The sequence below is a fragment of the Eleutherodactylus coqui genome, chromosome 6, assembly GCF_035609145.1.
Source record: "Eleutherodactylus coqui strain aEleCoq1 chromosome 6, aEleCoq1.hap1, whole genome shotgun sequence".
NCBI lineage: Eukaryota > Metazoa > Chordata > Amphibia > Anura > Eleutherodactylidae > Eleutherodactylus > Eleutherodactylus coqui.
In genome coordinates, this window is record NC_089842.1 from 82,392,060 (window position 1) to 82,418,210 (window position 26,151).

The 26,151-nt window shown below is 42.9% G+C and overlaps 1 protein-coding gene across 1 annotated transcript in view; it reads right to left on the reverse strand.

Annotated features, from left to right (window-relative positions):
- LOC136632282 (sialic acid-binding Ig-like lectin 5) overlaps positions 1-20,023 on the reverse strand; it is a 46,416-nt gene extending 26,393 nt beyond the window's left edge. Inside the window, exons 1-4 of the mRNA XM_066607059.1 lie at positions 19,987-20,023; positions 4,864-4,913; positions 3,957-4,304; positions 2,580-2,876 (exon numbers count right to left, since the gene is read on the reverse strand). Coding sequence (XP_066463156.1) covers positions 2,580-2,876; positions 3,957-4,304; positions 4,864-4,906 — 688 coding nt within the window. The 5' untranslated portion in view covers positions 4,907-4,913; positions 19,987-20,023. The remainder of the gene's footprint in view (positions 1-2,579; positions 2,877-3,956; positions 4,305-4,863; positions 4,914-19,986) is intronic.
- Between the last annotated feature and the right edge of the window lie 6,128 nt (positions 20,024-26,151).

A 26,151-nucleotide genomic window follows, 5' to 3' on the forward strand; every position in this document is an offset into this window, starting at 1 on the left:
TCATTTTCTTTAAGTGCAAGCAGGGGGCAACTTAGAGGCGAGAGTCTCCAGATCAAGCATTGAATAATCCCTACCACATAGGGCAGAATAACTTGGTGTTCTAATTAAAAGGATCCAAATTGTCACATTCTACACCTGGGACCTGTAGTACTATGGGTTTCTAGGAGAACACTGCTGCAGGTGTGGGTGATTTGGCTGACTGATGGTGTGGATTTCTCCAGCCAGCCAATCACCATCGTTTTGTGCACATAAATACCAGCCCCTCTTACTAAAGGGTGCTGGTCAATTACCCCCTTTCCCACTCTCTACTTGGTATTATGCATGCTGCCAGTTTAAGTTGCTTTCCCCACCTACCCTGAAGATGGACTGGACACCCTGATCTCCCTGTCTGCATGTTATGCGGGCCCCTTAATGTGGGCTTGTGAGCTTGCATATTCTGGCCAGAATACATGCCTCATACGTACTTAGTAGTTGTTGTCATCTATTTGAGTTAGTACACTGTAAGTATTTTGGTGTCTTGTGTTTGTGGTTGTTTGTATGCACTTTCAATTTATGTTACCTTCTCCTATCCTGTCATATTTTCATTGCCGTGGAAACAACCCACACGGATGTAACACTAATGTATTCTAATGTTGTATCCATGGAGAGAAGACCCCAATGCAGGTTCTCAACACTAAGGAAAATAAATTATTGAGGCAACCTGGTTAGGCCCCCCCCTCTCTCCAGGGGTTCCATAGTACCTACTATGCACATGCAACCTTTAGTGCACCATTTCCCCTCTGCTAAAAAACCGACCCTTGACCCGAACGAAGCTGCCAACTACCAATCCATCTCAAACCTTCCCTTCATCTCAAAACTACTAGAATGCCGGGTTTATTCCCTCCTCACACACTTTCTCTCTAATAATTAACTCTTCGATCCTCTCTAGTCCAGCTTCCGCCCCGTACACTCGACCGAAATCGCCCTCACAAAAGTGTCGAAAGACGAGGGGTAACTATTCCCTACTAATCCTCCTTGACCTCTTTGCTGCATTTGACACTGTTGACCATGACCTCCTCCTTGCTATGTTCTGCTCTATTGGCCTAAAAGACACCACTCTTTCCTGGTTCCCCTCCTATCTCTCTGACCACACATTCAGCATTTCCTTTGCTAGCTGTACCTCCTTTCCACTTCCTCTCGCTGTTGGGGTCCCCCAGGGCTCAGTCCTCTGTCAACTCCTCTTCTCTGTCTACACTGTCCCAATAAGACAAACCATCCACAAATTCGGCCTCCAATACCACTTAACCTGACGACACCCAGCTATACAACTCTTCCCGCGACATCTCTGAACCATTTCTTTCAAAATATCCCCGACTGTCTGTCCGCTGTCTCTAATACTTTGTCCTCCCTTTCTCTCAAACTTAACTTCTCTAAAATTGATCTTCTCGTCTTTCTGCCATCCAGCCGATTTTTCCCCAACATCCTTATTCCAGTGTCTGGCATCATAATAACCCCCAAACAGCATGCCCATTCTCTTGGTGTCACACTGGACTCTGACTTCTCCTTCACCCCCCATATCCAATCTCTGGCCCGAACATGCCACCTGCACCTCAAAAATATTTCTAAAATCTGGCTATTTTTCACCATGGACACGCTAAAGACACTCGTTATCATCCTCATCCATTCCCGACTCGATTAATGTACCTCAGTGCTCATTGGCTTTTCCCACACCAGCCTCTCCCTTCCCCAATAAATACTAAATGCGGCAGCTAGACTAATTTTCTTATCCAGCCGCTTCTCAGATGCCTTCACACTATGCCAGTCGCTGCACTGGCTGTCTATCCACTACAGAACTAAATTCAAACTCATCACCCTCACCCACCCACATAGCTTTCTATGGTGCTGCACCACCATACATCACCTCCCTTCTGTCTGTACACCATCCAGCAGGCACACTCCGATCAGCTATCACATTGAGATTAAACACCCCTCTAATTCGATCTTCACATGCTCACCTCAAGGACCTCACCAGAGCATCACCGGTCCTCTGGAACGCACTACCCCAAAACATCCTTACAATCCCCGATGCACAGAACTTCAGACGTGCCCTAAAAACACATCTCTTCAAGGAGGCATACCAAATCTCCTGATCTAATACCCAAACCCCACAACATGCCCTCTGCCCCTCCCTATGGCTCCCCACACCTTCTACTTTCCCTATCGTATACATCCCCTGCCCCTGTATCTCCTTATCACCTCCCTATTCTGTTTCCTAATAAATGCCATATGAAATTTTTCATACTGCTTGTGCTCCCCTGTGCCTCCTCTCCTGCCCCTGTACCTCCTGTGTCACCCCCACCCCATATCTCTCCAAATAATTGTATATCATATGTAACTGTCTTGTTTGTGCTCCCCCGTGCTTTGAAAGCTCTGCAAATTAAGTTGGCGTTATACAAATAAAGATTATTATTAATTTTTATTATTATTATTATAATAATCTTTATTTGTATAGAGCCAACTTATTATGCAGCGCTATATTAAACATTTTTCAATTCATGCAAAAACAGTAGATTTAATACTTTACAATACTAGAATCTTACAAGTGATCCTTAGATTCCTTGTTATGACTTGCGACTTGGCTCCTGAATTGTAGCTTGCATGGCAGCTAAAGGACATCCCATCGTGATTTTTCTTCACTTGGAATACTTGTGTAGACTCTACTTTCCACACTCCATCCTGATATGTGCGTGTACCAGTAGGTTGTTCTTCATTAGAAGACCACACCAGATTTGCAAGATCAGATGAACATGTGTAGGTTGTGCTACATCTCAGACTAACTTTTGTAGCCTCTGGAATGGTTTGTTCGGGAAAGACGAATATAGGACTTGGAGGGTCATCTGAAGTCAAATAGCAGAAAAATTATTAGTTCATTGCTTGGAAAAAAAATTCCCAATAAAGGACCATCTGCCCACAAAATATCAAACATGAAGCACGCTAGATATGGGGAGAAGTTTTCAGTGATACTAGACAAGAAAACACTCTATGTCGGTCAATGGGTAGGCAGGGGAATGTAGGAATTTGAATACCTTGCTACTATTTAATTGCTTTGGTTGTGAAGAGAGCTATTTCAAAAATGGATATAGATAGTCTTACCTCCTTTAATGAGTTGTATTCAAGATGGCTGTCAAGATGACAAATGGAGAGAGGAGCATAACCCATATCCATTGCCATAGAACTAATTGATAGTAAGGATGTTGGATCACTCAAAAATTAAAATGTATAACTGTATTTGGTTTGTTCTGGACTTTAATTGCCCCTTCTAGACAGCCAAAATGTGAAAGTGAATGCAGAAAGTGCAGTGTCTTATGAAGAGTTAAAGGGGTTTTCTGGGACCATTGATGATCTATCCAAAGAAAGAGTCATCAATAGTTGATCATGGGTGTCCACCGCTCTTGACCCCTGTTTGAAGTTGCCATGCATTTGGGTGAGTACTGCAGCTGCTTCAATCTATACCGGGCACTGTGCTATACATTCTATAGCTGCTGTGCCTAGCATAGCAGCAAAACCCCTTTCACTTAAATGGCACTGAGCTGCAGTCAGGCTATGTGACTGATAAACGTGATGTCACAGGCTTGAGAACAGCCAATACTTTAGACCCAGAGAAACCCTTAAAAAGGGTCGATTGGTTTGGAAATGCTTCTTTAGGTTGAAGGACACCCCAAAATATGTGAATCATGGAGGTCCAACCTCAAATTGTCGCAGGCCATTACGATCACTAAAAGAAAGCTAAAGAATTGGAAGATGCTTAATGAATTTATTGGGTGATTAAACACCTAAATAGGTACCAACAGCTCCTTAGAGTATAGAACTTCGAGTAGAGTCTTTCTGCTTAGTAAGTCCTGAGGGCAAATGCGGATGATTTTTTTGTAGAGGACATCCTGTTTTAATAAGAGCATCTAATCTCATAATTCACTTACCTAGAACATTCAATTGGACAACAGATTTGTATGAGTACTTAAAATGGTTCATTTCTACCCGAAACTTGTAGGTCCCCACGTTTTCACGCTGGACATTGTGGATTTTTATGGAGCAGTCACCATCGCCCAAGTCCCCTATGAAGGACACATGATTCTGTGGCATACTACTTTTAATAAAGTCTTTAAAATTCTCGTTGATCCCGTGATGCCATATTCCCAAAATGCTCCCACTTGATTGTTTAGGATTTGAATAGCTGTAACTGCAGGGGATGATCACACAGGAGTGTTTGAGTGCCCAAAGTTGCTGGGGAATGGCGATGTTATACGTTGCTGCACAGTTTTGAAGGCCTTGAAAAGAACACAAAAAATTACAAAAAAAAATGTAAAAAAAGAAATACAACATTTACTTTATATCACTACATTTTTCACTAGAAGTTGAGGTCAGGATAGGAGAAGTCAGAAAGCATGGTGAACAGGTACAGGTCAGAACCAGGAATTAAGCAGAACTGAACAAAACAAACAGAACCTATTGCCAGTGTGCCGATTTGGTGCAGGGCTGGAGTCACTTGTTGTAACCGCCACTGGCGGGAAACGAGGCCAAGGATGCAGCCGGGGTCTGGTATACAAGATGGCGGTGCAGCACAAGAGGTTAAGCAGTAGCGAAGTTAGGAAGGAAAGCTGGGGTCTGGCACATGGGATTAAATGGTAAATCTTCTTAGATTCACAGGTATATCACCATCTTCCATATTGCAGCAAACTGTAACTTGTATTTCCTGCTCAGAATTCAATGAAAGCCTGTTGAAAGCCTCCTCTTGCAGGTTTGGTAGCGGGCCCCATGCATGCTCTGATGGGACGACCCCTTAAAGAGGTTTTACTGTCCTAAAGTAAAATACATAAAGTTGGGTACCTTCTAATAAGAATGCAATGAATAAAGCACTTCTTTGGTCCATTGATGAGCTAAAGAGAAAACAAAGTTTGGACAAGTAGATCAGTTTCTCAATGCATGTATATACAGTATACTTAGCTTGCTTAACTGATTATTAGCTTGTTGCATCCATGATCACACCTTCTTGTATTAGATGGAAAATGGAGATACAGATATAGAATTTGTCATTTCATAAACCACAAAATTTGGAATTTTGGTGCATTTAGTAAAAATGTTAAGTTGTTTGCAGATCATTTAAAAAGTATACAGATATTTCCAACACTAGATGGAACTATAAGTCTATAACATATTTTACTCATTGAAAGTGCTTTGCTCTATGTTATCCTGCACTACTAGATATCTTTTTGTCCAAAACTTTAATTAAAAACAGATAATAACCAGGCCATTAATTTTGCTGCAGTTGAATTTCTCACCAACAGTGATAAGTAAACCTACATTGGCTACAAGTTCAGGCAACACCAACATAATGACAGCCATAGCGGCTTTGTAAGCTGTGTCCGCAGGTTAGCCCCTTCCCTCCAGTAAGCACAGTCAAGTAAAGTATTCAGTATCCCATAAAAAGAGTATCAACAAAGCGCCCCTAAAAAACAATACTGCCAGGAATGTGCCCCATATAAACAGTGCTAACAGAGTGCGCCCTGATAAACAGTGCTAGAAAAGTGTCCCCTATTAAAGGAGTTGCTTGGTTCTGAACTAATGATGACCTATCCTCAGGATAGGCCAACAAGAGTTTATTGGTGGAGGTCCACTGTTCGACTTCCCCGGCCATTAGCTGTTATTCGGGCCCATTTTTTGTGTGAACGGAGCCGAAAACAGAACGCTCTGTCCATAAGGTGGAGGCCCAGGATTAGTAATGCAGTCATAACTCCCCTGAATTCAATACTGCAATGTCGACAGCGCTGTCTGCTTCCGGCTCTGTTCACACTGACAGCCTCCTGGAGAACAGCTGATTGTGGTCCTGAGCGGCAGACCCCCACTGATCAATTGTTGATGACTTATCCTGAGGACCATACTGAAGCATGTACACATTATTCAGCCTTATTGTGGGCAGCATTAACTGGCTGTTCTGCGCTTGTTTTTTGTACGTTGAATAGTATTTTTTAATGGCACTATTTTTGGGTTACATATACTGTTTTGTGCAACTTTTTCTATTTCTCTGAGGGCAAGGGGAAGTGAAAAAAAAAGTGGTTTATTTTTTCAGTTCCATTTTTATGGCGTTCATCCTGTGGTCAGTAAGATTACGATACAAAAATTTAGATAGCATTTTTGTTTACTACTTTTGCATAATAAAAAGACGTTTCTTAAAAAAAATATTTGTTTTTGTGTTGCTGTGATATGAGGTCATAGACAAAGTGATAGTGTAACAGCTGGTATTGCTCTCTGTTATCAGCCTGAAAGTTGAGGTATATTATATAATTTTTTGTTATTCCTAGACGTTTCTATGCACATAGGATATAGCTACTGCATACTAACTTTTGTCTTATTAACTTCTCTTCCTCTTATGTAAAATGTAGTTAACTAAGATGTTTTCTTCTAAAAATATTGTATACTACTATTGTCTGTGTGTAGGATGTATCTAATATGTGATTGTTCTCAGTGAGAGAAACCAAGTAATCTTGTAGATATGATACCTTTTACCGGCTAACAAAAATGCATGATGTTACAGCAAGCTTTCGGGGATATCTGGCCCCCTTCGTCAGGGTAATAAAAGAAACTAGTTTGGATCCCACGTAACAATCACACATTGCTCTACTGGCTAACGCGGTACCAAACCTTTTTTTGGATGTATCTAACTCACACTGTTGTAATTGGATACCAAGAAAGCCCAAGTTACATTAGATTTTCTCTTTCTGGTTCTTTGTTTGACGTGCTAACCAATAGTTCTGAAACTGTGAATAAGCCAGCCTACTTGGTATAAAGCTGTGGGAATTTTTTTGTATAAGGACCCTGCAATTCAAAGTGAAAGTTATATGCTTCATAAGGCGACAACAATTATGCAACAGCAATTTTGCAATATAATGTTATAACTTGTTTCACAAAACTGCAGAGATGTCGCTTTACCTGCGGTCTCCCAACCCGTTTCGTTTTTTGGGGGTATCCAATAGTTACGTCCTGTACGCTCCGCTGTTTACTGGTCAGGCCTGCTCGGTGCTTTCAAATTCTGTAAGGATAACACAGTTTGCGCAGTTGTGAATGCATACTCATTAGTTACTGGCAATGCGGCATTCTGGAGACGTAGTTTTTTTGCGCTATTGCAGACATTTTACATAACAATTTGGAAATCTGAAGTTGGCTGGAAAGCAGCGGTGGTACAGGTCAGCAAAAAATATTATTTCAAAGATTACTCTTTGAAACAATGGCAAAAAGTGGAAATGTTGGGAACATTTTGCCCAATCTCTGGAATACTCCTTTAAGTTATATACTTTTGACCACCTGCAGCTGCCAGAAGGGGGGGGGGGGGGGGGCTCACTGTATACATATTTATACAGCTCCCATTGAAGTCAATGGGAGAAATATAAATGTATTTGCATTAAGTTCCCCATGGATCACAGTGACTTTGCCAGCTGATTCTGAGGAGAACATGCTCACCTTTTCCTATGAGGTTACATGAACGACACCATTTTTTTCTTATTCACTTGACCTATGAATGCACTACCTGCGCTTGCTCAGGACTGCGAGAGATTGCCGAGCCCTGTAGTTAGATATCTCCAGTAGTCAGAGAGAGTTGAATGGAGTAGCAGGGAATACGTTGGGGGTGGGGGCGAGGGGCACAAGACCCTGTTCTCATTATGGGCAAGGGTTCCAGTGATCCAAGCTCCACTGATCTGATACTTATCCCCTATCTTGTAGACAGGGAATAAGTGTCGCTTGTGTGAAAACTCGTTCAAAAAGGATAGAGATCCATAAAAAACATTATATCCACCACCAACATAGATCCATTAAAATAATTTTATTATTGATTTATATATATAATGAAAGCGCTGTTGGCAATCAGAATTTAATGCTTACATGTTTCGAGCCCTCACATTGGGGCCGGGCTCACATAACAGTGTTTGCCTGTAGGCTGTGTGTACGCAGCAAGTATGCAATGACATGTGTATTGCTGCTTGCCACCAATCCCCATACATTATTTTGGCATGTAGGTGTGCGTTATAAGTGTCTACTCGTCTCCTCCTATATCTGTATTTTTAACTCTTTCACTACCTTAGAATAAGAAACTTTCACAATGTACTGCAAAAAATGTTTGACAGCACCGAAGGAATATTATATACCTGATTTGTAGAATCTGAGATGTGTTCAGATAATCCTCTTCTTAACTTTCCAATAGTGCAACTGACTTATAATAAATTGCATTTCATTATACACATGACATGATCAATCTCCCAATGTATGAACGTTAAAATCGTATAAATATAAAAATGTCTGCCAAGACGTTGGGGCTGATTACTGAAAACTCAACAGTTTCCTGGAGCAAATGGTGCCAGAAAATTGTTTTACATGTTTTATATGTTTTACATTTTACTGGGTGTTTTAAACAGTGTGACACTTTACCTGTGGCCAACAATTGTGCCACAAATTCACTACGTGCCAAAAATTGTGCTAAATTGCACCAGAAAGTGGCACAATTGTTATCGTAAATGAAGCCAACTAAAAGGTTGGCTAAATGTAGGCTAGATAGTCTTACAATTTTTTTTATTTTTTTTTTTTATTATATATTTTTTTTTAAATTATTCTTTATTTATTCAAGAAAGGCATGTACAAGTTCAACCGACAAGGTTGTAATAAACATTTGTTACAGAGAAAAATAGTTGAACAATGTTAATTGTTACAGAAGCAAAAAGTTTCTTGATTATTTTTTCTTTAACGGAGGTTGGGATGGTGAAAAAGGTGAAGGTAGGAAGGGTGTGTGGAAGGAAGGGGGGGGGGGGAACATCTGTTATTATATTATAACCTCTAACTCCAAAAGAAAATCATGAGACGAGTGAGATATGCAAGTTCTGTTTGAATTAAATTGTAGCTAAAGAGACTGTATGCCATTTAGTGGGATGTAGAGGAGGGGGTGCCTGGCCATTGGCCCCATATTTTTTTGAATTGTTCATGTGTTCTACATGACCAACTTGTCATTTCTTCGAAGCGGCGAATTTCATTTACCTTCGCTATCCATTCCGTGTAGGTGGGAGCTGATGGTTGAAGCCATGCTAGAGGGATTATAACTTTCGCTGCTGATATGAGGTGAGTAATCAGATTGGTTTTTGAGGGCTTATAGGTTGCTGACGGTTTTGCTAAGAACACATGTTCCGGGTGGAGAGTAAATGATCTGCGGGTTATTTCGCGTATTTTATTTTCGACTTGGCTCCAAAAGGGCCTAATTCGTGGACATAACCACCATATGTGTATAAAGGAGCCTACATGTTCATTACATCTCCAGCACAGATTTGTGTTAGAAAGTTTATATGCGTAAAGCCACTCAGGGGTTTTATACCATCTAGTGATAAGCTTATAGTGGTTCTCTTGTAATTTGGTGCATCTAGAATATCCATGTGAGTTGTTCAATATGAATTTCACCTCTTTGTCTGATAAGTTAATTCCGAGCTCCATCTCCCAGGATCTGATGTATGCTGGTCTAGATGTTTCTTGATGGGTTATGAATTTCTTTTTTAGGAGAGCTAATTTTCTACTTTGAATAGTTCGAGTTTCAACATTTTTCTCAAAATCTGTAAGAGGACGTGTCGATGGGAACCTTTTATTGAATTTGTCGAGGATTTTGGTTATGTGTAGGGTTTGAAGTTGGTTGAGTCGAAGGCCCGGTATTGAAGCTAGCAGTTTTTCAGTTAGATGCGTGTTTTTGAGGTCTCGTTGGGACCAAAGGTCTGCTATTGAAAGTTTGTCTAGGTTAGTCCAGACCTGTTTAGTGTGTTTGTCTAAGTCCATATCGAGGTACTCTGGCACAAGGGATAAAGGCGCTATGGGGGATGGATGGGGAGCTATTTCTTTTTGAAGCGAAGCCCATGTTTCGCATATTCCTTTCAAGAGAAGGTCGTGGGGGGGGGGGTTTAACGTGGGTTTTATGAGGGGGGCGCCATAGATCTCCTTTGAGGGATTTTCCATATGACGCTTGAGCTAGTGCACTTACAATTAGGTTTTTTGAGGGTTTGATTAATTCCAGCCATCTGTTGAGCTGTATTGCTTTATAATATTGTTCCATATCTGGGAGGTTTATGCCTCCATGCTCTTTTCTCTGGGCTAGGAGTTTATGTGAAAGTCTGGGTCTTCTACTGCTCCATAGGAATCTGGAGAGTGATGATTTAATGCGTTTGAAAAAGGAGCTTGGCAAGTGGATCGGTATCATTTGTAGTTTGTACAGTATTTTAGGTACGATATATGTTTGGATCAGATTTTTCCTGCCAAACCAAGTAAGGAATGGCAGGTCATATGTTCGAAGAAGTGCTACTATTTCTTCTGTTAGGGGAGCGAAGTTTTTATTATATAGGTTTTCTAGGGTTTTTGTTATGAGGATCCCTAAATATTCTATATGGGTTTCAGCCCAGCTAAAAGAAGAGATTAATTTGAGTTTTTTTGCGGCTGATGGCGGGATGGTAATGTTTAATATAGTAGATTTTGAGACATTTACTTTAAAGTTCGAAATTGAGCTGTATGTTTGTAATATTTTGTTAATTTTAGCGAGGCTTTCTTCTGGGTTAGTTAGGATGAAAAGTATGTCATCAGCAAATGCTACTGTTTTTATTGAGTAGTGGTCCAGTTCTATTCCTTTGATTTCATTACTCTGTCTTACCATCTGTAGCAAAATTTCCAGTGTAAGTATGAATAGGGTAGGGGACAGGGGGCAGCCCTGCCTAGTGCCGTTGGTGATTGAAAAAAGTCGGCGAGAATATATCATTCACTTTTATTTTTGCACTAGGATTTGAGTATAGTGTGAATATTGCTTGAATTAATGTAGGTGGGAAGTTGAATTTTTCTAGCACGGCATGCATGAAAGACCAATCTACGCGGTCAAAGGCTTTTTCCGCGTCAATGCCTAGGAATATTAGTGGGATTTTTTTTTGTTGCGCGTATTTTATAATGTGTAGGAGACGAATTGAATTGTCTTTACCTTCACGTCCCGCCACGAATCCTGACTGTTCTTCATGTATTAATTTTGGGATGATTTTATTAATTCTGCTGGAAAGTAGTTTAGCCCATATTTTAATATCTTGGTTTAATAAAGATATAGGCCTATAACTGCCACATAGTTGGGAGTCTTTCCCCTCTTTATGTATCAATGTAATAAAAGCTTCTTGAGTTTGTTTGGGCAGCTGTGCTCCACTCAATAGAGCGTTAAACGTGGAGACTAGTTGTGGTAATAATATTTCTGAGAATTTTTTATAGTATACCAGAGGGAGGCCATCTGGGCCTGGGCTTTTGTGTAAAGGGAAGCTATTTAGTATTAGTGTCAGTTCTTCGATGGTGACTGGTTTTGCTAATTCGGAGGCTTCGTTACTGCTCAGTTCGGGGAGAGTTAAAGAGGATAGGAGTTTCTCTATTTTTTCTTTTTTGTCTTCATTTTTGTGGTTATCTGAATTGTTTAAGTTATACAATTCTTTATAGAATTCTTGAAAGATCTGTGCTATTTTGGTGGAATTGTTGTGTGTGTTTCCCATGTGATCTGTAATGCTGGATATATGTGTTTTACTTTTGGCTTTTTTAATTAATGAGGTCATGAGTCTGCCTCCCTTGTTGCCATGTGAGTAAAGCTGGTGTTTAAAGTAGAGCATAGATTTTGCGAATTTGTTGTTAAGTATGTCTTTCAGTTGCTCTCTTAATTCTGTTAATTTTGTTTGGGCTTCTTGTGCCTTTTTTTGTTTCGATTTTTGCTCTAGAGAGGATATTTGTGTGAGTAGGTCGTCGATGACTTTTTGATTGCGTTTTTTATGTGCTGCGCCTAATGATATAAAAAGGCCTCTAATGTACGCCTTGTGGGTCTCCCACACTAAAGGGTGTTTGTCAAAAGACTGGATATTGTCTTTGAAGAAAAATTCTAAGTTTTTCGATATGGTTTCGGTTACTTCTTGGTTTTCTATAAGTGCCTCGTTTAATCTCCAACTCCAGCTTTTGCGTGTTGATCCCCTTAGGGTGAGAGATGCTGTTACTGGGGCATGATCGGAGACTGTTATGTTTCCTATACTGGGATTCTTTATTTGGTGCATTAGAGATGAGGACATAAAAAGGTAGTCTATTCTTTGGTGTGTTTTGTGTACCTGTGAGTAAAAGGAGTAATCTTTGGTTGATGGGTTAAATGTCCTCCAGGTATCTATGACTTGGATCTCTTGTAATGCATGTAGAAGTTTTTTCCTTGCTTTTTGGGGTATTTGGGATCTCCCGGAGGAAGAGTCTAAGATAGGGTTTAAAGTAAGGTTGAGATCAGTTCTGAGAATTATTTTTCCTTCTGCAAATATTTTAAGTTTATTTAGAGCTTCTAATAGCCAGGGGATCTGATTTTTATTTGGGGCGTAAAGATTCGCTAAAGTGATTGTTTCAGAGTATAATTTGCCTTTTAAGAAAAGCATTCTGCCCTCTGAATCTACAAGTTTATTTTCTAGAATAAATGGAATAGAGGAGTGGAGTGCTATGGCTACTCCTTTAGATGCGCTCGTGGGGTGATTGTTGAAGTGCCATTTGTCAAATGGTCTTTTTGGGAACTTGGGTATTCTTTCGCCTTTGAGGTGTGTCTCTTGTAAGAATACTAGTTGTGCTTTTAGCTTTTTTAAAAGCCACATGACTTGGCTCCTTTTTTGGGGTAAATTTAATCCTTTAGTATTAAAAGTGGCGATGTTGATTTCTTCAGTCATTTGGTGTTGTATTGTGGAGTTTTGTGTTGGTGCTAGATTCTTTCGGTATTTAGATGTTCTTTGAGGATGAGTGTGTTTTGGTCTGGGATTTAGATGCGGGGGGGGGGGGTGTAAAGAGGGAAAACCCTAACTTGCAGTATATGCCCGGGATGTAATCCGGGTTTGATGTGATGCTACACAGTCTGACAGGGAAAAGGTCAGTGGTATTGGTGTGTAGTTTGTTCTGAATAAATTGTGCCCTACATAAAGCAGTAGGCAAATACATTAAACTTTGAACATGTCTAAACTGTTAAGTTTCTTATATTCCGTCTGTGTTCTAAGCTTTCTAAGACAACATAACTAAACAGCTTAGGTAATACATTTTAAGTGAAAAAAGAAAATAACGTGTGACCCCCCGTCACCCCCCATACAAGGAGAGACAGAGGCCCACAGGCATGTCTTGGCGATTGTTTCAGCGCCTCGACCTTACTCAGTAGCGTCCGCCCGCCACCGGGTCGTCTAGGAGGGTCAGGCGCACCGCAGGGGGAAGATGCCCCCACGAGTGCGCCCAAGCCAACCACCCAAGCCGGGGGAAGGGAGAGAAAATGTCCTCAGATGGGGGAGGCTATTTCAACAATTGCATCAGATATAAATATGCATTGATACTCATCAACTGTTGCTCGGCGTCATTTTCCGGTCGAGTCTCTTCTCCAGGAGGAAGAGGCCTATTCATAGTGCGGACGTCTTTCTGAAGTCTCTGGCTATGAAAGGAGTCCAATAAAAATGCGAGAAGAAATGGGCATTGTCTGAAGACAATGTAAACAATCAACAGGGTATATGTGAAGAGAACGTTCTGTTACTGACATATGTCAGAACAAGTCGGTCCTTTTACTGTGCCATATTCTCATTTCATGCGAGAACTTCATTGATCTTGCGGGGTATGAGTTTCTACTGGTCGCAGTTGCGGAAAATCGAGTCTTGCTCTGGAGCGTCTGTTCTTTGGCGATTTAGAGCGTGACACTTCCTTCCAGGGTGTCTGTTTTTCTGTTTTCTTGTATTCTTCTTTTTCTCCTAGAGGCATCCATGAAGGGACCTGAATTGGTTCTATGTTCAGTGCCTTCCAGACTTTCTCTAGATCTGTTGGTGTATGTATGGTAATGCGTTTGCCATCTTTAAGTATCGCCAGTCCAAATGGAAACAACCATGTGTATTGCAGATTTTTTGCTCTAAGCACCTCAAGAAGGGGTTTCAGTTGTCTTCTTTTTGCGAGGGTGGAAGGTGCTAGGTCTTGGTATAACTGGATGTCATCATCTTGATATTTTATTTGGTCTCTGTTTCTGGAGGCCGTCAGGATTGCCTGTGTGTCATTGAAAGAGAGGAGACCACAAATTACATCCCTTGGGGGATCTCCCGCTCTTGGTTTGGGCCTGAGTGCTCTGTGTATCCTTTCGATAGTGATCAATTTGGCACGTTCCTCACCTAGTAGATCGGAGAACATGGATGTGGCCATATTTCTGAGGGATTCAGATGTGACAGATTCAGCGAGGCCTTTAATTCTGATGTTGCGTCTGCGGCTCCTGTTCTCCTGGTCTTCGATCAGGGTTAATGCTCTTTCAATCTGATCTCTCTGCGTTTCCATGCGGTCCGATAAATCATTTGATTGTGTGATAAGGTCTGTGCAGGTGTTCTCTAAGTCTTCCACTCTGTTGCCTATTTGCAAAATTTCTGCTTTTATTTCTGTTAATTCCTTTAGGACTGCTTGTATAGCTTGCGCTAGTGCCTTTTTGAGGAAGTTCTTAGATATATTGGATCTATGTGCGCCATACATTTCTGTTTCGTTGTCACTTTCTATTTCTGATGCTGTGAGATTTTCATCTTCTGTTGTTAGTGGAGGGTTCTTTTTGGATGAACCGGCTGGTGACTGGGCGCTTCTCTTTTTTAGATAGCGTTGCAGGTCCGCTTGGTTTTTAGTAGTAGACATCTGTCCAGTTGCTGCTGACGTTTTTTCTTTAGTTGTCTTGACCATTGTGCCGTTTATTATGAGCTGTTGCTTTAACGTAGGGCACCGTTATGGGTGCCAATTCAGAACATAGTTGATGCACAACTTTTTTGCTTGTAGTAAATTGAAAGAGTCTTATAAGTGCTTATGGTAGTGCACTTTGTTGGAGGGGGGGGCGGGGGGGTTGCCGTTTGCTGTGGATCAAGTATGTACAGCTTGTATGCACGGCGTGTGTATGCAGCGAGTGGGGGACGTGGGTCTTCACCACTGAAAAAGAGAGCCTGCGCTAGGTTGTTCACGTAGCTTGGTCCACAGATGTGTTACTAGGTGAGCTTTCACCAGTAATTTGCAGGGTGATTGCTTGTGCAGACTTATTGGGGCCAGCTATTGTTAATGGCTCTTTGCTCAGTCTCTTCCAGGGATGGGACACTCGGCCTCTGTATGGGGGAGAGGTTGGCTCTTTTCTGAGCTTGCAGAGTGAGGAGGGGGGGGGGGGGTCAGTCGCTTTCCAAGAAGAGGGACTGCACCAGGTATGTTCAGTGATGTGAGATAAGTCCCAGCTCTCTTTGGTTTTTACTAAAGCCTTTTGTAAGGCTAGGTTATAGTGTCCCTGTGTTATCTGTAATCTGAGACCTGTTGTAAATCTCAGCCGCTGAGAGAGCTGGTTTCTTATGTCCCTGGTGAGGGCTGTGAGCTCCGATGGAGGGAGAATCACAGACAGAGAGTACGCTGCTGTCAGATCTGAGAGATAAAGCTCTGTTGTCTCTGTTATCAGCACTCCGTAAGTTCCGGCCGGTGTGTTATCTTTTACTGAACTCTCCTGACAGGGAGAGTCAGCTTCTATGGAGTTATGAGCACTGAGAAGTCCTGTGGGGAGGTTTGCAGTATGTTTCTATAGCGTGGCTGTCTCCCTGCACCCTGCTCTCAGCCACAGCTGCTTGAACTAAGATGGCGTTCCCGCCTCAGTGACCTACCCGGTCTCAGGTTACAATGTCCCTCTCAGTGTCACAAACGGCTCTGCGATGTTCCTCTTTTCCTCTCCGGTGAGTGCAGGAGGTACTCTGAAGTCTGGTAAGCTCTTCACTTTGAATATAGCTGTCTTTACAACGCTGGTTTGTGTCGGCAGCAGGAGAGCTGTTTCTCATGCCTCTTCACTCTTCTGCGTCTAGACCACGCCCCTCCGATAGTCTTACAATTTGACAGATTTATTATTCAGCAGAGCCATTGTAATAAATCTGGCATATTTTAAGACTGTAAGGTGACCAGACGTCCCGATTTAAGTGGGACAGTCCAGCTTTCGGACCCTGTGTCCCGCCTTCCATCGGCACCCCGGTGGGACAGCCATTTGTCCCTTTTTTGGGATGTCTGGTCACCATAGTGATTACCAGCTGGGGTGCTGCAGCTCCCTAGCTAGTAATCACTTTGTGGTGCCGCGCCTGATGGCAGTGTGTGCATCCAAGATCTTCTTCCCACCTCCTGACATCTCCTCTTTAGTTCCGCAAAAGGAGATAAGAGGAGAAAGGAGGTGGCGCTGCTGTGGGTGCCCACATACTTCCTCACACAGCAACACTGAGAAGAGGAGAAGTAGCGGCGCTCTGGAGACCAGGAAGAGGGTAAGCCTATCGGTTTCATGGGGGCTCTACTACTACTATGCAGGTCACTGTTACTACTGGGATCGATATTAGGGACACTGTTAGTAATAGTGTCCCCTATAATAGCCCCAGTAGTAATAGTATTAGCACTGAGGGCCACTGTCGGGTACTGAGGGCTACTGTGGGGGACACTATTACAGCTGAAGGTGACTGTGGGGGTCACTATTACTACTGACGCCATGTGGGAGTCACTATTAATACTGGAGGGCCACTGTGGGGGTCACTATTACTTCTGAGGCTACTGTGGGAGTCACTATTACTACTGAGAGCTACTGTGGAGGGTCACTATTACTACTGAGCGCTACTGTAGAGGTCACTATTACTACTGAGGGCTACTGTGGGGGGTTACTATTACTACTGATGGCTACTGTGGGGGTTACTAGTATTACTGATGGCTACTGTAGGGGTCACTATTACAACTGAGGGCTACTGTGGGGGTTACTAGTACTACTGAGGGTAACTGCAGAGATTACTATTACTACTGAAGGCCACTGTAAGGGTCACATTTACTACTGGGGCCACTGAGGGGGGTACTATTACTACCATGGCCATTATGGGGGTGACTATTACATTTGAGACCACTGTGGGGGACACTATTACTACTGAGGCCACTCTGCATGTGGCAACTTAAGTCAAGTTGACTTACAGTATGTTTACACACGACAGAAATGCTACATAATAGCCACAGCAGTAATTTCCATTGCCAATTCCGCAGCATTTTTGCATCCAACGTCAAAATCTGTACCATTGGTACATACTATGTGACGCTCCCCCTCACTTCCTCCGTAGGCTTCTCACAGTAAGTGTTCCCCGGCTTCCAGTTCTCAGCAGCCAGGTCAGGTGCGGTGCCACTGGTCAGGTGAGGCCACTACAGCCTGCTGGGTACTGGAAGCCGGGGAGTGCTGACAGCAGAAGGCCTATGGAGGAGGTGAGGGGGGAGCACCGCATAATATGAAATCAGTTGTGAGTACGCAGCTAATTTTCAGTCAAAATTTGCACCAATGGCATGGAGGAAGTGAGCGTGTTCATCAGTATGTGAATCCGCCGTGGCGCCACAAAGTGATTGCCGGCTGGGGAGTTGCGGCACCCTGGCTTGTAATCACTATGGTAACCAGACGTCCCAAAAGGGGCACAAATGGTTGTCCTGTTGGGGTCCTGGCGGAAGGTGGGACACAGGCTCTCAAAGCGGGACTGTCCTGCCTAAATCGGGATATCTGGTAACCTTAGCGTAACAGCTGCAGACTGTTAGGACATGCTGCAAGTCTTAGTTCTGCAACAGCTTAAGGCCTCATTCACACAAGCGTATGCGTTCTTATGCTGGCTGCATCATGCCAATGAAAAATAGCCACGATCAAGTGCCGAGCTTAATTTGTGTTTTCTCGTTTACTCACACAGGCATATCGCGTGAAAAATAAACAGCAGCGCGGAAATTCTTCAGTCGGCTGAAATCCTTTGAATTATATATAATAATTTAAGTAGCCTAAATAGCGGCAGCTGTCTTCTTTTCTGAGCATTGGACGCAGGAAAACTCTTTCCCCCTCCTTTTTTTAGCTCCCATAGGAGTCTATGGGAACTTCCCGAGTTTTTCCGCATTGACTCTGGGAAAATACGGTCACCTTATGTAAATGCATTTCAACACATGGCTTTTGTGCAGAAATAATGTGCTTATGTTCATGTAAAGCTGACCGTAAGAAGAACTTCCCCTTAGCTATTCTTGCAATTTCTCATAAAACCATATTAGAAGATTACACTACTGGGATCCACAAGCTGCAACCCCAACTGATCTCTTAATAGAAGCTAAATGCATAAATTGCTCAAACCTCTCTAGTATGGTTTGGGGATTTCAGTGACTCAAACACAAACTAAGGCCGCCTTCACATCTGTGCTAGAATCTTGTTTGGAGGTTCCGTCGCAGATCCGGCACAAAACACCGGAAACAAACAGCACTGCATGCAGCACCGTTTCTTCCGGTAAAGTGTCTAGCAGCTGAGTAGAAATTTTACAAACCCAATATAGTCAATGGGGTCTATTCGGTTCTGTTTTAAGACAAATCTGCTTAGCCAGTGGATTTCCCTTTCCTATTCTCCGAATAGAGCAGGAAAATGGAACCCCCGACACGGATATGAATGCAGCCTTAGATTGGTTCTTCATCACATCTAAGGACCTGTGTTACATTCAATGCATTTCATTTGCAGTAGAGATAATATGTCCACTGTAATGAAGAATAACCACCTGTTTGTTGCAGACCAGAAGCACTGAGCCCCAGCTCTCAGGATCCCACCAATAGGACACTCACCAGTGAGATCAAGATACTAGGAGTCTAAATAGCAAGGAAACATCACTGATAAATTCCACATTACTGAAGATGATATATATGTCACTACATAGACAGATACAATGTATAGTGCACAGATCATAGAGGAGAGGAGCCAGAGTTCACACTGACAGCAACCAAAAGTCACCACTTGCCCATCACTGGTATAGGGTAGGTACAAAAGGCGCTGTGAAAATCATGTTTTCAAAAAAGTAAGGTGCTGAAAACTAAGTAAAGATGTCCTTTCTCAGTGGCAGAGGTCCCTCCATTCTGAGAATAAGTGAAGGAGGGGATCAACCTCCACCAACATTTTCTTGACACCCAATAAGCAAAGGTGAATATTTACCTTAAAGTATCCAAGTGCATATTGTTACATTCCTGTAGGTCATGTGAACAGCGACCTACATCAGCATAATATATTTGGTGATCTGTGTATATTCTTCTCTTTAGCAATAAACGTGAAACAAACTAAAGGTAAAGGGGAAGTCTGACCCTACACTACAGAATTAGGGGATCCCTGCGTAAAAGCAGGGCAATCATCCTGATAAGGACGGCCCTACACAGGAACCTAGGGTAAACCTGACACGTCCTAGGTGGAAGTGAGGAAAGAGGCCAGGAACACCAGAAAGGTCAGAGCAGATCCAGACACAGCAAACTATGAACAGGACTTAGTTCACAGCAGGTGTCCGTACACCTACAGATAAGGGGGAATTCAAACAAAAGACATAGTTCAGACAAAGGCATCTGTACACCTATGAACAGAGAGGGTACACCAAACATAACATAGTTCGCACCAGGCATCTGCACTCCTGCAGACAGAGGGGGAATTCAAACATAGGACATAGTTCAGACACAGATGTCCGCACACCTACCGAGAGAGGGGAAATAAGGCATCCTTTCACCTAAGGATGGAAGGGGTACACCAAACATAACAGGCATCTGCACACCTACAGATGGAGGGGACATCAGAAAAATATCACATGCATGCAGATCACAAACCAGATGGCCATAACAGGACATAAAATGAAACAAAGATCTGCACAGCCAGGTTTAGTTAGATGTAAAGGTATAATGATGGGAACCCTTTCGCTCTCAGAGGGCTGGCATTTAAATACACAGACCTCAGGTGACAAGCTGGCTGGAACAATTCACACACTCCGTCAGCCCAATCAACCACCCCTGCAGAGATGTGCTCCAGGAAACCCATAGTACTACAAGTCCCAGGAGCATAATGTGACACATATCTAGTGCAGGGCCAATGAAGCTGTCCAATAATAAATTGCAGTACCTTACCTACTGCATGTGCTGCACGCTTTGTGGCTGTATCCGATCTTCCCTTCGTTTAAGTGCCTTTTTCAACTATGTTCATCTTGGGAAAAGCAGAAGTCATGAGCTCATGTGTCTTGTATAAAACGACATCAGCTGATTTGTGATTTTTACTGTACCAAGAGAACTAAGCACTGCACTTACACTTTCGGATCAACTGGTTTGAATTAATCTGTTACATAGGACTGGTTTATTTTTGCATTATTATCTTCACTCACTATTCGTTTTCACTTAATTTCCTTTTCAGCTACAGTATTTGTCTTTAACTCATTTTACTAGCTGAAAACCATCAAGAGGTATGCAATTACTTACAATAGCTCTTTTTAGTTCCTCTGTATATTCCTATTTAGTACTGTAAGTGCACAAGGGTGCGTTATTATGCTTGAGTTGCAGGATTTGCTCATTAACATGAATGCTGTACCTGCTACAGACTGACTCATTAACTTATGAATTTTCACTTAGCCACATTTAAGTCTACTTATCATTTTCCCATAAATCAATAAATGGTAATCTGCATAATATATCTCATTAGAGAAACATACAATCTCTGCACACACTGAAAACCACAAAAAGGAATGAGGAAATCAGATTACATATAGCAGAAAAATTGTGCTTTGCCCGAGTTAATTTGATACAGGTGTTTACATGTTGTTCGCACAGAAAATTTTATGAAGTTAAGGTTACTTTAGAGTATCTGAGAAATAAAATACGTATACATATAGAGGAGCGTTAGATTCTTCTCAGGCTGCATGTATCGATGTCCCTCTGCAGAATGTGCCACCTCCCCCCTTACTCTCCTCATTTCGGACTTAAAGAATGCTTGCGCCAAATTTCACGCTTGAATGACACTGGAAAGTTACATTGCATAGGGGTGCACTTACTTTTGCAATCAGCATTGAATAATCGAGTTGTGACCCCATTACTTTTCCCATTTAGGACCTAAATAATGTTCATGCTAAATTGCATGATTGTACGACACCGAGAATTAGATTAGGTACATTACATAGGGGTGCCAATACTTTTGCACTTAGCATTGAATACTCGTGTTGTGACCACTTTACTTTTCCTATATAGGACCTAAAGAATGGCTATGCCAAATTTCATGGTGAGTTTTGCCATATATATATATATATATATATATATATATATATATATATATATATATATATATAGTAGGAGTGCGCTACAGAGGATGGCCTGTAGGGGGCAACAGACAGTCAGTCTGTTGCCTGAGGCAAGAGGAGAAGCACCCACAGGTGTGTAAGGAGGATAAAAAGGTGTGTTCCTGCTGCAGTGGGTGGTGTGTGTGTGTGTGTCTGGCAGGACCAGACTGGTATTGCGACCAGACTGCAGCTGAGACTTGACTCCTGCTGTAAGCAGAGAGAGACGCTGTCCCGGTAGGACACTTGGAGAGCTCTGGCCCTGGAATACTCCTGTTGTAAGCAGAGAGAGACGCTGTCCAGACAGGACGCTTGGAGGGCTCTGGCCCTGGAATACTCCTGTTGTAAGCAGGGAGAGGTGCTGTCCCAGCAGGACGCTTGGAGAACGCCTGACATTGGACTAGGGTCTGAAGAGACTACAGATTTAAGGACCAGCTGCGCTCTGGACATTAACAGGTCTGTGCAAAACTAACAGACTTATTATTGTTTCCTCAGCTGAGGATTTACTTGCTCCTCCTGTGGACTGTGGAGGGTTAAAATTGGAAAAAGGACTTTGTGGTTGAAAAAGTTTATGTTTCTGCTAAAGATTGTATGAATAAAGTAACCAAGAAGCGAAAGTGACCGTTTGGCGTGCTCTTTAACCCTCGAGTTGTCACAATATATACTTATATAATCTTTATTTATATAGTGCCAACATATTCTGCAGCGCTTACAATGCAGGGGAAATAAAACAAGACCACTGTTACATGAAGTAATCAATTGATGGAAACAGTAGGGGTGAGGGTCCTGCTCCAACGAACTTACATACTACAAATAGTGGGGTGATACAGAAGGTAAAGGGGCTGGAGATGTGCATGGTATGGCAAGGTGGAGAGTGAGGGATGCTATACACACAGACAATGGTCAGGCCATATAGTGGCGGAGTTGGTATGACTGCAGATGCTGGTTGATTATGGCTAGCAGGAGCTGCAGTCAGAAGAACAGGGAGCATGTTATCAGGCAGAGTTCAGAAGGGTTTGGTTTAGGGTATATGGTATGCCTCCCTGAAGAGGTGCGTTTTTAGAGCACGCCTGAAGTTTAGTGTGTCAGTGATTGCCCGGAAATTTTTTGGTAGCGCGTTCCAGAGGACAGGTGCTCCTCTGGAGAAGTTTTGGTGGCAGGAATGAGAGGTTCGAATTAGAGGGGCACTTAGTCTGATTTTGTTAGCAGAGCGGAGGGTGCAAGCTGGGTGGTGAATTGAGATGAGGGAAGCAATATAGGGCAGGCGGTACTGTGGATTGCTTTGTGGATGAGGAAAGTGAGTTTAAACTGTATTCTGTATTTGACGGGCAGCCAGTGCAGTGACTGGCACAGGGCAGAGGTGTCCGAGTAGTGGCTAGACAGGAAGATGAGCCTGGCTGCCACATTCAGGATGAATTGGAGGGGGTAGAGTCTGGAGCAGGGGAGGCCTATCAGCAGCAAGTTGCAATAATCAAGCCGAGAGTGAATGAGGGCAACAGTGAGCATTTTAAGCATGTCCACGGTGAGAAAAGGGCGTAATCTATCGATGTTCTTGAGGTGCAGCTGACATGTTCGGGCAAGAGATTGGATGTAGGGGGTGAAGGAGAGATTGGAGTCGAATATGACCCCAAGGCAGTGCGTGTGCTGTCTAGGAGTTATGGTGGTGCCACACACTGAGATGAAGATGTAAGGATGACGTCGGTTAGTAGAGAGCGGAAACAGGAGGTCAGTTTTTAAGGGGTTCAGTTTTAGGTAGAGAGAGGACATAGTGTTAGAGACAGCAGACAGACAGTCGGTGGCATTCTGGAGGAAAGGTGGAGAGATGTCACGGGAAGAGGTGTATAGCTGGGTATCGTCAGCATAGAGATGGTACTGAAAACCAAATCTCCTGATAGTCTGTCCATAAGGGCTGTGTAGATGGAGAAGAGGAGGGGCCAAGGACCGAGCCCTGGGGGACCCCAACAGTAAGGGGAGCTAGAGCCAGCAGAGCAGACACTGAAGGAGAGGTCGGATAGGTAGGAGGACAACCAGGAGAGGGCAGTGTCCTTTAGTCCAATGGAGCGAAGCATACAGAGGATGAGTTTATGGTCAACAGTGTTGAATGCTGCAGAGAGGTCGAGGAGGATCAGTACGGAGTAGTCGCCCCTCAATTTGGCTGTTAGGAGGTTGTTTGACACTTTAGTCAGGGCGGTTTCTGTCGAGTTCAGGGGGTGGAAGCCGGACTGTAGAGGGTCAAGAAGAAAGTTTTCTGAGAGAGCTTATAAGGTGAGAGTAAACCAGGCATTCTAGTAGTTTGGAGATGAAGGGGAGGTTTGAGATGGGTCGATAGTCGGCAGCATCGGTCGAGTCAAGAGTCGGTTTCTTTAGCAGCGGGGATATGATAGCGTGTTTGAATGAGGAGGTTACCAAGTAACGGCTTTCATACCTTGGTCATTTCATATGAGCCAATTCTCTGGAAACAACATTGATGCTCGGCAGGGGCGTAACTAGAGGCTCATGGGCCCGGGTGCAGAAGTTTAGCTTGGGCCCCCCTCCCCATGCCCTTAGGCTAGATTTACAAGGGCGATCGCAAAATTGCAGCAATATTGCAGTTTTTCTCATAGAGCGTCAGTGATGCTTTTTTCACAAAAACATCGCCGTCGTTTGCAGTTTTCTTGCGAGAAAGACAATAGGACTTTCTAATGTTAAAAATCGCATTGCACTAAAACCGCAAGTTCGTGCGATATGATAAAACGAAGGCTCCATAGGGAAGCATGGGCGATAAAAAAGAGCAGAACGCACAAAGATAGGCCAGGCAGCGATTTGTTTTTTCCCACACAACATCACATCAGTGAAAACATCGAAAATGTGAAAGAAACCATTGAAAAGCCGGGGCTTCATAATTCTGCGTTATCACCCGAGTGAAACTGGTCTTGGGGTCTGTGCCCAAGTAGTGGAAAACAGCTCTTGTTTCAGTCGGACAAACCACACAAAATTTTGCATCAAAACCACAAAAGAAAATTGGAAGGGTGAAATCTGCTGCGGATACACATAAAAACCTGCGCCAAAGCCTTCACCAATGGCGAGGATTTTGACATTTTTTTCTGATGTGGTTTTGATACAGAACTTGTGTGAATTCTCCGCTGCGGACAATCTGCGCCATTTTACGTACTTAGGAACATACCCTTAGGCCACTCTCACACACAACTTTTTTACAGAGTTTACCGCGGCGTTTCAAACACTACAGTAAACGCCGTACAATTTGCCTTTATTGATTTCAATGGAACTTGGCAGACTAACGTTCGGATGAGGCGTTTCTAACACCGCGATTTTCGAGAGCTGTCTGTTCTATTTTCATGTGTTTAAGCACTTTTTAACACCCCTCATCGCCCATTATAATGATGGGGTGCGTATAAATCGCAGTGTAGAGCTGTACAAGTGTTCTTAACCCCTTAATGACATGGCCCATTTTGGGCTTAAGGATGCAACGATTTTTGGCGGATTTTCATCTCCAATTTTTAAAAGCCATAACATTTTTACTTTTCTGTCGACGCGGCCGTATAAGGGCTTGTTTTTTGCGTGGCGAACTGTAGTTTTTGAGGTGCCATTTTTGGGTACATAGACGATATTGTAAAACTTTTATTATTTTTTTTTTATAACAGGGAGAGAAAACGCATCAATTCTGCCATAGATTTTTTTTTTACAGCGTTAATTATGCAGCATCAATGACACATACCATTTTTTCTGCGGGCCGGTACGATTACAACGATACCAAAATTCTTATATTTTTTTTAGGTTTTTCCACTTTTCTGCAATGAAAACCCTTTTTTTTTTTTTCTAAATCGCTGCATCCAAAGTCCTGTACCTTTTTTATTTTTCTATGTACGGAGCTCTGAGGGCTTATTTTTTGCGAGACGAGCTTTAGTTTCTATTGGTACCATTTTGGGGAATATATGGCTCTTTTGATCACATTTATTGCATTTTTTGGGAGGCAAAATGCTAAAAATTAGCATTTTGCCTCTGTTTTTTAGCGGTTTTTACGCTTTTTGCTATGCAGAATTAAAAGCATGTTTAACTGATTGTACAAGCCGTTATGGACGCGTCGATACGAAATATGTGCCATTTTATTTATTTTTTTACCTTTTTTATGCCAATATGAGAAAAAGCGTAAAACAAAAGGTGCTTTTTTACATTTTACTTTTCTTTTTTTTACACTATTTGTGTCCCTCCGAGGGACTTATAGCACAGCACTGATGATCGCTGTGATAAGGCATGGCAGGACTTCTGTCCTGCCATGCCTTATCGCTTATACAGTGATCATAGGCTCTGGCAACACAGACGCCGGTATCTGGCATCCTGTTGCCATGGCAACCAGCCAGACTCTCTGCAATTATATCGCGAGAGCCCAGCAACTTCACAGAGGCAGCGCGCTCCCTCTGTGAACCCTTCCCATGCCGCGATCTACATAGATCGCAGCAGGGAAGGGGTTAACAGCAGGGAGCGCATCTCCGATGCACCCCCGCTGCTGCAGCAGGAGGCCGGCTATGACTGACAGCCGCCTCCCGCTGTGGGATAGTGTGAGATCAGTCATGATCTCACGCTATCCCTATGACATAATGACGTACCCTTATGTCATGGGGCGGGAAGGGGTTAAACACCACTCAAAATCGCGTCTTTTTAAATGCAGCGTTTTACTGATGGTGTGTGTGACTGTGGCTTTAAGCTGCTCTCACACAGGCGCTCGGCAAAACTCTGACATTTTGATTGCAGTGTTTTGCTGGATTTTACTTTCATTTTTGGTCCATACTGGGGTTTAGCGCACAACACTGATGAGGTGCGCTAAAACTGGCAAAATACAGCAAGCAGCGCTTGAAATCGAGCACGTCTGCAAGGCTCTATTGAAAACAATGGGAACGTTTTACTGCGATTACCACAGCGTTCAAAGAGCCGCAGTAATCAGCGCCAGTGGGAGAATGGGCTTATGGCTCTCCCA